Source organism: Macaca fascicularis, chromosome 15, assembly GCF_037993035.2.
Source record: "Macaca fascicularis isolate 582-1 chromosome 15, T2T-MFA8v1.1".
NCBI lineage: Eukaryota > Metazoa > Chordata > Mammalia > Primates > Cercopithecidae > Macaca > Macaca fascicularis.
In genome coordinates this window covers 116,797,505-116,810,518 of record NC_088389.1, presented here as the reverse complement: position 1 = coordinate 116,810,518, position 13,014 = coordinate 116,797,505, and the positions used below count along the sequence as shown (strand labels likewise).

Below are 13,014 nucleotides of genomic sequence, written 5' to 3'. Positions count from 1 at the left end.
CACATTTCCGCTCCAGGTTGTTGGAAATATGTCAAGACCGTGAAGCAATCACCACAAAGATTCTGAGAAACTCATTAATCCTTCCAGTGACATCCAAAGAAAAATCAAACCAAAATTTCCAACCAGATTGTAGGGATTCCTAGGACCAACTTAAATATCCATTACAGCATAATATGGACAGAAAAAGGTATATTCTGTTGTCAGTATATTTTGATTAGTACTGCATCTTATTTTAGAGAGCCTGATTTGTCCTCAAGATGAATCTTAAAAGCAACTATTAGAATAAAAGAAGTTGGGCTTTGGGAAAGACGTTGAAGAAAATGCAAATTTAAAACATTTTATTTTTTAAATTTATTTTTGAGAGAGACAGGGTATTGCCCTGTTGCCAAGCCTGGAGTGTGGTGGCACCATCACAGTTCACTGCAGCCTCCAATTCTTAGGCTTAAGGTATCCTCCTACCTCAGCCTCCAAGGTTGCTGGGACTACAAGCAGGAGCCAAAGTGCCCAGCAAAAATATTTTAAATCCAACCAGGCATGGTGGCTTACACCTGTAATCCCAGCACTTTGGGAGGCCGAGGCAGGTGGATCGCTTGAGGTCAGGAGTTCAAGACCAGCCTGGCCAACATGGTGATACCCCCCTCTCTACTAAAAATACAAAAATTAACCAGGCATGGTGGTGCATGTCTGCAATCTCAGCTACTAGGGAGGCTGGGGCAGGATAATCACTTGAACCTGGGAGGCAGAGGATAGAGAGAGCCAAGATCGCACCACTGCAGACCAGCCTGGGCAACACAGTAAGACTCTGTCTCAAAAAAAAAAAAAAAAAAAAAATTTAAATCCTTAGAAAGATGTATCCTCTGCTGCTACTCTAGAACTCTAGGTGGAGGCGGAGGTTGCAGTGAGTGGAGATCATGCCACTGCCCTCCAGCCTGGGCAACAGAGTGACACTCCATCTCAAAAAAAAAAAAAATGTATTCAAATCCTTAAAAAGATGTGTCCTCTACTGCTACTCTAGAACTCTAGGTGGAGGCAGATTTCTAAACCAGTTCTTTTGTACAGGAATTACTGGTTTGGGTGGGGCGTAGTGACGCTGCTGTCTCAGAATTAATGTAATCATGCTTCATCATACTCCCTTTTAGACTCTATATTTTCAAGGCCACTGTCTGCCTGTTGAAGAGATTATCAGTTTGATCCTCATGTATTTTCAGAATCAAAATATCTAAGTAAGGAATTATATAAAAGTTGTAGGAATGTGTTTTACATCACTTTTAATATAGCCACATGGTTAATAACAGCCTCATATTCAGGGTTTGGATTGCAGCAGTGCCATTTACTTCACTGCAAGTGCTAAATGTCCTCATCTTTAAAAGTGGGATAATGATAGAGTCTTCCTGAAGTTGTGAGGATTGTAGAAGTTAAGGCTGGGTATGGTGGATCACCCCTGTCATCCCACCACTTTGGGAGGCCAAGGTGGGAGGATGGCTTGAGGCCAGGAATTGGAAAGCAGCCTGAGCAACATAGAAGACCCGTGTCCCTACAAAAATAAATAAAATAAAGGAGTTAGTATTTGTAAAGCCTTCACAGCAGTTACTGGCATAGCCAGTACTTTGCGTGTTATTATTTTAAGGCCATTGCCCCATAGGACCTGATAGCTTTCCATTTACATGCTTTAAAAAAGCAGAGAAATGGAAACTCGATTTTCCCAACGCTCCCTAATTTCACTAGTTGCTTGATGCTTTTCAAAGCATTTAGAACACTGCAAACAGCAAGGAAGGTCATACAGTAAAGAAATAAAAAGCAATACCGAGTTCGAGGTGTGCGTTCTTCAAAAATTCGAATTGAACCCTCCCTGGTCACCCCTTGCCATTACACATATTCTTCGAAATGTACTGATTTTTTTTTTTTTTTAAAAGTAAAAGTAATCCTTACACAACCTAAGAAAAAAGCAGAGCATTTTCCTTGACCACTTTGAGATCTGGGTGAGCAGTGGATGTTTAAATGCCGGCATTTCTACAAGGTCGGCAATTAAGAATTCACGAAAACATTAATCACTCCGACTTATCAGAAAAACACTAAGAGCGCTACGAGGCCTCGGAGCCTTTACTACCCCTGGAAGCAACCGGTGAGCACCCTGGAGCAAAGCCGAGGCCCCGAGCGCGGGGAAGGCGGCTGTGCCCGACCGCCGGCTCCGCGTCCCTCTCCGGGTGCGTAAGTCTGGGCTCCCGCGCCTTTCCCGAGCATTCAGCGCCCGGAGCAGAGAGGGGAACCAGAGGAGCGTCGAAGCCCGGAGAGAGAAGGAGCAGGCGCTGCTCTGGTAAGAAGCTCGGGCCTGGTCCCCGCGCGCCGGCGAACCGGCTATCCGGCGAGCCAGTAATCCGCCCGCGCTAAGGGGCGCATCCAGGGCCCAGACGCGGGGCCGGACACCTGGAGGGAGTGCGCTGGGGCACCGGACTGGACAGGCCAGGCGGGGCCAGGCGCGGAAGGCGGGGCCAGGCAGGGAGGCGGGGCCGGAGCGTGGGCAGGGCACCGCGGGGCGGGGCGCGGCGCGGCGCGCGTTTCCGGTGTGCGCGGCGGAGCGCTAGGGCGGGGGCACAGTCGGCTCCCAATCGCGCACAATGAGACAGCGCTGAGCGCCGGAAGTGGGGCCGAAGGAAAACACGGAGAGGGAGCCCGGCCGGGATAGGAAGAGGCTGGGGACCACGGCGAAGGTGGTGAGTGCTCCTGGGCGCCTTCTCCCAACGTCCCTGCCAGACTCGCCTCCGGGCTGATTCTCCAGTTGGTTTCCTGGACTCCAGAGTAGTGGTCCGGCCTGGCCCCGGAGGTACGTTGGTTCCATCCCCCTCCGGCTTCCTCGCACCAGTTTGGGTGACCGAGGAACCCCCAGGCCGGCAGAGACTGAGCTCTCGGGTTCGAGTCCGTGTTTTCACTTTTTGTCAGACTGCGGGCGCAGAAGATAGGATTTGGGTCAAGACATTCGGCTCTGGCCCCCTGGCTGGCCGGGGGAACCCTGGAACCCTATGGAGACAGCAGGTCACTTCCTGCTTCCTGGTCCCCACGGTGGCTTCTTGGCCAGGAGTGCAGGGACGCCTCCTCTTTCTCCACGTCGGTCTCAAAAGGGTGGAAACTAAGGCAGATCGGTGGTGGAGCGGTCAGATGGGGATTGAAGAGGAGTGTCATTCCTCAGGCAATTGCTGTTCCTGACAAAACCAAACTTGTTTGGGGTTGGAGAATGGGGATTGAGGAGGTTAGCTGGAGTTGTCCCTTGATCGGAAACCCAGCCCCTTTGATTACGGCTGCACCTTGGTCGGGAGCGCAGCACTTCCGTAACCTAAGCGCTCAAAGCCAGTCTGTCCAGAGTAGTGGTGGTGAAGGGACGGAAAATTGGAGTTGAAAGATGTAGTACTCCGTTCACGTAAAGTTTCGGTGTATAACACTTACAAGTAATTACCAACTTAAAAAAAAAAGACTGTTTCGGTAGTTTAGTAATAATATTGCCTTGGGATGAGGTTTTCTTTGAAGAGAAACGCTGTGTTACAGAAGGAAAAGCCGACCATACTTGGTTTGAGTAGTACTCTCTACTATGCTACCGTTCTGGAACCTATAGAGCTTCTCTTATTCACAGATTTAATCTTCATGCTAAATAGTAAGTATTAATTTTCATGAAGACTGTTAGAGGACCAAGCCTCCCAACCTCTAGAGTATTGCACTGATTATTAAGAATGTGATAGAATTTTTATTTTAAAAAAATAGGGAAAGAGTTTCACAGGCTTTGGGCATCTGTACGATAAATGTGTTATTTTGTATACTTGTATGATATCTTGTTATATAGTTTGATATTTTCCCAAAATGCCTTCTTTCAGGTGCAAAGTAAGAAAATTGAAGTCAAAGACCATGGGAGATACAGCAAAACCTTATTTCGCGAAGCGCACTAAAGACCGGGGGACTATGGATGATGATGACTTCAGAAGGGGTCACCCCCAACAAGATTATTTAATAATAGATGACCATGCTAAAAGCCATGGCAGTAAAATGGAAAAGGGCCTTCAAAAAAAAAAGATAACACCAGGGAACTATGGGAATACCCCCAGAAAAGGACCATGTGCTGTTTCCAGCAATCCATATGCATTTAAAAACCCAATCTACAGTCAACCTGCTTGGATGAATGACAACCACAAAGATCAGAGTAAGAGATGGCTGTCTGATGAACATACTGGTAATTCGGACAACTGGAGAGAATTCAAACCTGGACCTAGAATTCCTGTTATAAACCGACAAAGAAAAGACTCCTTTCAAGAAAATGAAGACGGTTATCGGTGGCAAGACACAAGAGGCTGCAGAACTGTGAGACGACTGTTTCATAAAGACCTAACAAGCCTAGAAACCACATCAGAAATGGAAGCAGGAAGTCCTGGTAATGTTTTCCAACTTGTCAGATCACAACCTCAGAGTCAGCAATGTCTTATTCTTTTTCATCCAAATGAGTTTTGTTATTTTCAGCAATTTCGTTTTCAGTTTTTCATTGTTTCTGTTTTAAGAAGTGGTCACTTAGTATGATTATTTTAAGGATTGTAATCATGATATTTGGGCAGCTTCAACACATTTCACATGTTGATCCCTTTAAAAGTTTACTTTGCCCCAAGGCTCATTTTACTTCAGTAAACATGTTTTCTATAACGTGTTTTTTACAGAGGAGGGTAGCTATATGCCCCAGGGGATCATATCGTAATTGCTTAGTGGTTTTTGTGTTTTCAAAATTATGATTATAATTTTGTATTTGAATAATTAATGTGTTCATAATATAAATGACAGAATATAAAGGTTGTTTTTTTAAAAAAACTTACTTGTTGATGTACAAACACAGTATACACTGCATATATCTCCTGCCACAGGAGATACATCTTTTGGGTATAGTGTCAGTGTCCCGAGATGAATAATCTGAGATCTTTGTTTTTCAAAAGAGATCATGACAAACAGGTTGAGAAACAAGTTTAGAAAGTCAGAAATAGATTCAAGCTTTGCTGTTTGGTTTCAGTAAGACCAAAACTAATTTCTCAGTGCCCTCACATGCTTGGTTAATTGCCCCAAAGGGATAATAAGGAGGTAATATGTTTTTCTAAAAGTAAAAAGTAGATTTTGTCCATGTGGCAATGATTTCTACAAACAGGAAGGTTATTTTTATCTAATGGGTAATACTTACTGAAATGAAATAAAGTCACAAATTGGATGGCAAAAAATGAAACAATATCATAGTTGGAAACATGGACTTGTAAGTTTATTGACTGAAAGCATTTTTTAGTGGTCGTACAGAATGTGCTTCAAACTGGCCAGCACTTTTAAATAAATTTTTTTAGTTTAAATGCATTCAGGGAATATGGACACTTTCTAGATCGCCCGATGCCTTTTCATGTTTTCTCACAGTGGCCAGTTCATACACAGGTTACCTATAAGGTGTTTGAGTTTGTGTCCCATGCATATGAATACTTAAAAGCAAAAAGGTTGTCTTTTATTTTTACTAGGTCTTAGGATAAAAATGAAAGTCTCAAGTGCTTACTGATATTAAATGGGGGGAAATGTGCTATTTGGTATTTTTTTCTTTTTTCGTAGATTCTTCTAGTTGTCAGATCCATTTATTTTTATTTTATTTTATTTTATTTTTTGAGATGGAGTCTCGCTGTGTCACCCAGGCTGGAGTACAGTGGCACGATCTTGGCTCCCTGCAACCTCCGCCTCCTGGGTTCAAGCGATTCTCCTGTCTCATCCTCCAGAGTAGCTGGGACTAGAGGCGCGTGCCACCACACCCGGCTAATTTTTGTATTTTTTATAGAGACAGGGTTTCACCATGTTGGCCAGACTGGTCTCGAACTCTTAACCTCCAGTAATCTACCCACCTTGGCGTCCCAAAGTGCTGGGATTACAGGTGTGAGCCACCGCACTCAGCCTGATTTTTTTTTTTTTTCTTTGAGACAGTCTTGCTGTGTCACCCAGGCTGGAGTGCAGTGATGTGACCTGTCACTGCAGCCCCTGCCTCCCAGGATCAAGCAATTCTCATGTCTCAGCCTCCCGAGTAGCTGGGACTACAGGTGCACACCACCATGCCCAGCTGATTTTTCTATTTTTTAAATAGAGATAAGGTTTCTCCCTGTTGGCCAGGCTGGTCTTGAACTCCTGACCTCGAGTGAGCCACCCGCCTCGGCTTCCCAAAGTGCTGGGATTACAGGTGTGAGCTACCGCACCTGGTTCTCAGATATTTTTAAATTGGAAAATTAAGAGTATATATCAATATCAAGTAGCAGAAACAGAATGAAGTGTTATAAAGGCGTTAAGTAGTAGGGAGACATAAAACTTAAATCTTTAAGCTAGAAATAGCTTAAAGAATTATCTGATGCAGCACTCTGTTGTGGTATATCAAAGATGTAATCACAATTTTACAAATCAGGGAGCTGCAGCTCGGAGAGGTTAAATTTACACAGACCTGTTTATGCAGAGCAGTAAATGAGGAAGTAGAACTAAAATTGGGGACTCTGCTACTCTGGCCATTAACTCAGCCTCGCTGGACCTGAAATCCTGACGGCGGAGCTGAACATTTCTTGATAATTTCTGGGCTTTTAATTTGTGCTTTTCTTTTTTAAAAATTGTGTCTATTTAAGTGTTTCTGTATTACTGTGTCTAGGTGGGATGTGGGCAATTTTGTTACCTATAGTCAGTCTTGTAGAAGTTGATCTTGAAAACCATTTTACTTTATTATTATTATTATTATTATTATTATTATTATTATTATTATTGAGATGGAGTCTCACTCTGTCATCCAGGCTGGAGTGCAGTGGTGCGATCTTGGCTCACTGCAACCTCCACCTCCTAGGTTCAAGCAATTCTCCTGCCTCAGCCTCCTGAGTAGCTGGGACTACAGGCATGCACCACCACACCTGGCTAATTTTTGTACTTTTAGTAGAGTCAGGGTTTCAGCATGTTGGCCAGGGCTAGTCTCGATCTGCTGACCTCCTGATCTGCCTGCCTTAACCTCTCAAAGTGTTGGGAGTACAGGTGTGAGCCACCACACCCGGCTGAAAAGCATTTTAAAAAGAAAGTTTGTCAAAAATTTGCAGCTAGACATTAAAAGGAACTGTTTACTGACCACAGAAACTTATGTTTTCTTATTTTATTTGTATTCTTATAAAAGCAACTAAAGAAGTTGCTTTTAAATGTATTTGAATAGGAGATTAATTTTGCTATCTTTTTATTGGAGGTAATTCAAAAGCTTGCATGTTTTCCCTGTATGACACACAGGTATATGTTTTCACAGTTATTAAGTAAAGAATTATTCAGTTTCTGTCCCTTGAAAATCTTCATATAGGAAGCATTAAGCTTTGGTATAACATTATTTACTTTAGAGAGATTCAACTGAAAGTATAAACTAAAAAGGATCTCATTAAAGAGATTGAAATTTCTTTATCAAAATTGTGTCTTAATAAGGAAGGGTCTTATTCAACAATGTGAGAAGATATAATGGAAATTATGATACATTTGCTTTTTGTTTTCCCCTAAATACAGTACTACCTTCTGTTTTTTTCAGCTCTACATTACTGCCCCTACTTTAGCCCTCAAATGTCCTAGATTGCCAATTTAATGTATTTGGGACATTGCCATTAATGATCTTAGCTGGAAAGCATCCACTCAAATACACATGTCCTTTGTGAACCATATGCAAATAAAATATGGGAAACTTGGAATGCTGAATATAGGGAACTCTTATTACAATAAATCTGAGGTAAGCCAGGTAGTCTTCCTCCAAGTAATTATGAGAATTGTTCTTTTTCTCTTTTGTTTTTTTTGAGGTGGAGTTTCACTCCTGTCAGCCAGGCTGGAGCGCAATGGTGCGATCTTGGCTTACCACAACCTCCCGAGTTCAGGCAATTCTCCTACCTCAGCCTCCCGAGTAGCTGGGATTACAGGTGCCTGCCACCACACCCAGCAAATTTTTGTATTTTTAGTAGGGATGGGGTTTCACCATGTTGGCCAGGATGGTCTCAAACTCCCGACCTCAGGTGATCTGCCTGCCTCAGCCACCCAAAGTGCTGGGATTACAGGCATGAACTATCACACCTGGCCGACAATTTTTCGTCGGTACCTAGCTTTACCCTCCAAGAGTCCCTCTGGTGAGATTTTGACAGTTTTTACCACGCATGCCTGTGAAACTAGGTTTAGAAGGTTATATTGTCTTTCGGTGCTAGTCCACTCCAGATGTGAATGTGTATGTTCCAAGAAGGGATTTTAGTAATTTCTCTCCAGTTTTTATGTTGTTAGTTAGAAGGCTGAATTTCAGGATTTCATCCTTTGTTTGTTTGTTTGTTTTATAGATAGAGTCTCACTTTGTCACCCAGGCTGGAGTGCAATGGTGCAATCATGACTCACCACAGCCTCACCTCCTAGGCTTAAGCAGTCCTTCCATCTCAGCCTCCCAATTAGCTGGGACCACAGGAGTGAGTCATCTTGCCTGGCTAATTTTTTTCATTTTTGCTAGAGATAACATCTCACTATGTTGCCCAGGCTGGTCTTGAACTCCTGAGCTCAAGCAGCCCCTCCCACCTCAGCCTCCCAAAGTGCTGGGAATTACAGGCATGACCCACTGCACCTGGCCCCATCCATATTTTAATCTATATTTTCAATCCCTTTGATTTAGCCATGTGTTCTTGGAGAAGTTATTCTCTTGGATTAGCATTGTCCCCATCTGTACAATGGGGACAATATTAGTATTAGCAGGATTGCTGTAGGGATTAAATGAGGCAGTACATATAAAGTGCTTTACATCTATTGCACAATAAGATGCACCATCGTGGTAGCTGCCGTTATCTGACAGAATTTCTGCAGCCATCCACTTCTGTATAAAAGCAGTAGGAGTTAATTGTGGTCTTTGGAGGAAGAAAGAAGTTACTCTTTCTAGAAAATGACAGCAAATATAGTTATGTGGAGAAGCCTTTGTGACCAGAAGAGAGGAAGAGTTTAAAAAAGGAATTCGGTTCCCTATCGCTAACTGGCTTGCGAACTAACAGGGGCGTTTCTAAAGGGTATTGCAATGTTATTTTAAATTTGTAATGAGTTTTTGCCTAAGAAACCTGTAATAAACACTGAAGTTAGATGCAACTTTTTTCGATAATGTTTACTAAATGAGCATGGATATATCTCTAAGTAGAAGAAATGCTTATCTGAAAAAGAAATTTTTTTCTACCAGAAATGCTGGCCCTAAAAGATTATAATAATTTAATCGGGAGTAGGCGGGTATTAAAAAGGAAGTATTAAGGTAGCCCAAGGTAGCCTGATTTTCTGTTGAAATGACAACTTACCTTTTAGTATTTTATTTGTTCAGTGCATTTTGATTGAGTTTTTGAAACAACTTTTCCAACACTTTAATTTTTTAAATTTTCTCATATTATGGAAGTTGTTTGCAGAATTTTGTGATTGTCATCTCAGGTAGTTTTAGCACAATGCTTGCTGCCTATTCTTTAGAGCTCTCAGCAAGCTTTTTAAAAATTGGAGGTCCTATAAAATTTCCTTTTCAGCCAGCCAGTTCATTGTAATTGCCATACTAGTAGTCATGAGTTCCTCTGAAAACTTGATGGAGGAATTACTTCATGTAGGGCATTTCAGTAAGTTTACATTTCCAAGCACTAATGTGTTACTAATAGTTTCATTTTTTAAAGCTCGATATAAGTTGTCAAAACTATCTAAAGCAATTTTTTATCATTTAATCCCACAATCACTTTAACAAGTTGAAAAGTTGTAGGTTTTAAAAAGAAACAGGATTATTTTTATTCATTATAAGGATTATGGAACTAATAGCAGAGTTTATAAACAAATGTACTTAGAGAAAACTTTTGTTTCAATTGCCAGTTGTTTTTTTCCTTTGAAATATGCTCAGCATACAGGCCGTTCAAAGAAGCTAAAATAAAAGCAAAGGTAAAATGAGAGATAGTTGTCCTTAGTAAATAAAATTTTGGCTTGGACTTCTTCATATTAATGGAGGAACCTCGCTTATGTGTTACCGAAGTCTAAATTTGCAACTAAATGAGTGATTTTTCACTCCAGATGAGGATATAGTTGATTGCTGAGTTGTCCAGGGCTACATTGTCCATGTTGCCTTACTGAGATTGTTCACTCACAGAAGATGAAACCAAATGTGGATGGTTTTAATGAGAATAACAGGTGTACTTACAGATGTTATGGAATACATAAGATATTTTACAATATGTATTGTGATATATTAAATATAATAGAATTATACATATACTTGCCTATAATTTTTCTGTTGCTTTACTATGCTCAGCAGTATACCAGGAAGAGATAATAAAAATCAAATTATATGACTGAAGTAGAATTCTTTTAAGTTTTCCAAAAAGCTGATTTGTATGGATTAATGTCTGCAGGTGACGCACTCACTGAATACAATATTCAAGCACGTTGTCCATGGGATTCAAGCACGTTGTCCATGGGACAGCTACCTTTCCTTCTGCTCTGCATTCGGATGGGATTTATTCTCTCCCATGATTTCACGCATATGTAACGTCTGCTTTTTACTCAGGAGTAGCATTATTTAATATTGCCAATAATATTTCTCCCCCAACTGAAGAAAACAAGAAGCAGAGGTCCAGACCTAGGAAGCCACGGAAGACTAGAAATGAGGAAGACGAGCAGGATGGAGACTTGGAAGGCCCTGTGATCGACGAGTCTGTGCTTTCAGCGAAGGAGCTGCTGGGCTTACAGCAGGCTGAGGAGAGACTGAAGAGAGACTGCGTTGACAGGCTCAAGAGGGTAACATCCTTCTATGTATATTTATTGGTTAGAATCCTGGTTTGGGCCTAAATTTTGTTATTAATTGAGTATGCATGCTGTGATCAATTAGATATCCTACTTTGGTTATCAGTATTTAAGCACTACAAGTTAAAAGTGATATCCAGTGTGATTTAATAGGATTAGGAGTCATTGCTATTGTACCTAAAATGACTGTTAGGAGAGTGATAAAGGGAACAATGACAGGAGCAATTTTAAAAGTGAAGAAGCCAGGCGTTCCTGTAGCCCCAATTACCTGCGAGGCTGAGGTAAGAGGATTGCTTGAGTTCAGGAGTTTGGGGCTGTAGTATGCTCTAATGGCATCTGAATAGCCAGTTCACTCCAGCCTGGGCAACATAGTGAAACTCCTGTCTCTTTAGAGAAAAGAAATTGAAGGGGAAATCATTTCCTGGCTGATTTTGTTTATCTGAATGTTTGGTTTTACTTATGTCTCTCTAAATAAATCTCTTCAAATTATAGCGACCACGAAACTACCCTGCAGCCAAGTACACCTGCAGACTCTGTGATGTTTTAATTGAATCCATTGCATTTGCCCATAAGCATATCAAGGAGAAGAGGCACAAGAAAAACATTAAGGTAAATTGAATGTAACCCAAACAAGTCTGCTTACCTGTGAGTTGTTATTACTTGTCATCTTTGTGGCTTTCTTCTCCTTAAGGCTATGATATTGATAACTTTACTGCTTTATTTATTGAATATATTTGAGCCAAAATACATAATACTGGTCAGATGTATTTACTGGTTAATTTTGTGAATTTCCTTAAGGGCAGCATCAGGATATATGAAGTCATTGATAGGACCCAGGTATATGTCCTTATACTAGTATTAAAGCAAACAGTGTTTGTAAGTGCTGTTTTTAATATTCTTTCCTTACACTTTCTCCTTATGCCCGCCTATCCTCTGTTATCACTGATCCACATTATGTGCAAAAGGAAGTATGTGTATGTTTGATAGGATGAAAAATAACACAGCTAAGATGAGAAGGGAGGCCTAAGAAAAAGAAAACTCTATAGGGCGTTGTCTTCGTGAATGGTAGAAGGTAAAAACTATGTGTAAGTCATTTTTAATCTCAACATTTGATCTTAAAAGGAGAAGCAAGAGGAAGAGTTGCTCACTACGTTACCCCCACCAACACCCTCCCAGATAAATGCAGTTGGCATTGCCATTGACAAAGTGGTACAGGAATTTGGCTTACACAATGAGAACTTGGAACAGAGGCTAGAAATTAAACGTATCATGGAAAATGTGTTCCAACACAAGTTACCAGGTATTTTCTAGATTTTTCTATTTAACTACCTAAAAGTACCTCATTCATTTCTCCTACCAGTAGTAATTTTCACCAAATAAAAATTTATTTCCCATGTCATGAAGCTCTCATGTTTTCTGTTTTTTTTGGTTTTTGTTTTCCCTAGCTTTCCCCAAGGTAACAAGGACTTTCATATGCATTGTCATTGCATTATCAATTTTACCCTGTGTGCGAACTTTAAGTTGAATGCCCTGCATTATTGGGACACTATGGGACTCCTGTGTCTATATTTGTTTGCCTTTCTACTCATCTAAATTGACACCATATTTTGAGTTAAAATCAAGAGAAGTATCCTGAAGTTATTTTCAGGTTATTCATGTCAAAAAAAAAAGATTTTATTTAACTGTACTTAAAAGAATTGTAGCATCTAAAGTGAACTTTGAAAACCAGTTTTAATAAATTTGTATTGGATTTTATGCACTGTTGAGTTGATTTTCCAAGTTATGTCTGTTTTCTGCCTGTTTTTAACTTTAGACTTTTGGCATGATAGGGAGGGGGGACAACTATTTGGAGTGTATTACATGAAAATTTAAGGTCAGATATGCTCCATGCCTGACACAACTGCTGTCAATCCTTGATAGCAACAAACCCCAGCCCACATCGTCCCCCAACCCCCACTGTCCATTCGTGTTTAGGTAAATGGTTGGAATAGCTTAATCATTCTCAATCCTTGCTGTGCATCAGAATTACCTGTGAAGCCAGGGACAACTATTTTTACAAAGCTCGACAAGTGATTCTGATCCACAGCTAGGGTTGGAATCATTATTTGTATTTGTCACCTTATAAATCTTAAAACTATTTGTTCTACTGAAAGATCATACATATAGTATTTGTAACAGATATACTTTCATAAGAATAAGGGAAAA

General features: G+C 40.9%; 1 protein-coding gene and 1 long non-coding RNA gene across 13 annotated transcripts in view; one reads left to right on the top strand and one right to left on the bottom strand.

Annotated features, from left to right (window-relative positions):
- Positions 1 to 2,485, bottom strand: part of LOC135967479 (uncharacterized) — a 45,582-nt gene extending 43,097 nt beyond the window's left edge. For all 3 annotated transcript variants that reach the window (XR_012424834.1, XR_012424833.1, XR_012424835.1), the window contains exon 1: positions 2,108 to 2,485. This is a non-coding gene — a long non-coding RNA (uncharacterized lncRNA). The remainder of the gene's footprint in view (positions 1 to 2,107) is intronic.
- A 143-nt stretch (positions 2,486 to 2,628) lies between these two features.
- Positions 2,629 to 13,014, top strand: part of TUT7 (terminal uridylyl transferase 7) — a 65,521-nt gene continuing 55,135 nt past the window's right edge. For 4 of the 10 annotated variants that reach the window (XR_012424831.1, XM_005582074.4, XM_065530768.1 and 1 more), the window contains exons 1-5: positions 2,629 to 2,821; positions 3,861 to 4,411; positions 10,622 to 10,803; positions 11,302 to 11,418; positions 11,932 to 12,109. Coding sequence is in view for 6 of the 10 variants with exons in the window: in XM_005582074.4 (XP_005582131.3) it covers positions 3,892 to 4,411; positions 10,622 to 10,803; positions 11,302 to 11,418; positions 11,932 to 12,109 (997 nt within the window). In the remaining 4 variants the exon portion in view is untranslated. Of the gene's footprint in view, positions 2,822 to 3,344; positions 3,644 to 3,860; positions 4,412 to 10,621; positions 10,804 to 11,301; positions 11,419 to 11,856; positions 12,110 to 13,014 lie in introns of those variants that run through there. The other 6 variants (XR_012424832.1, XM_005582075.4, XM_045373016.2 and 3 more) reach the window with 3 other exon arrangements.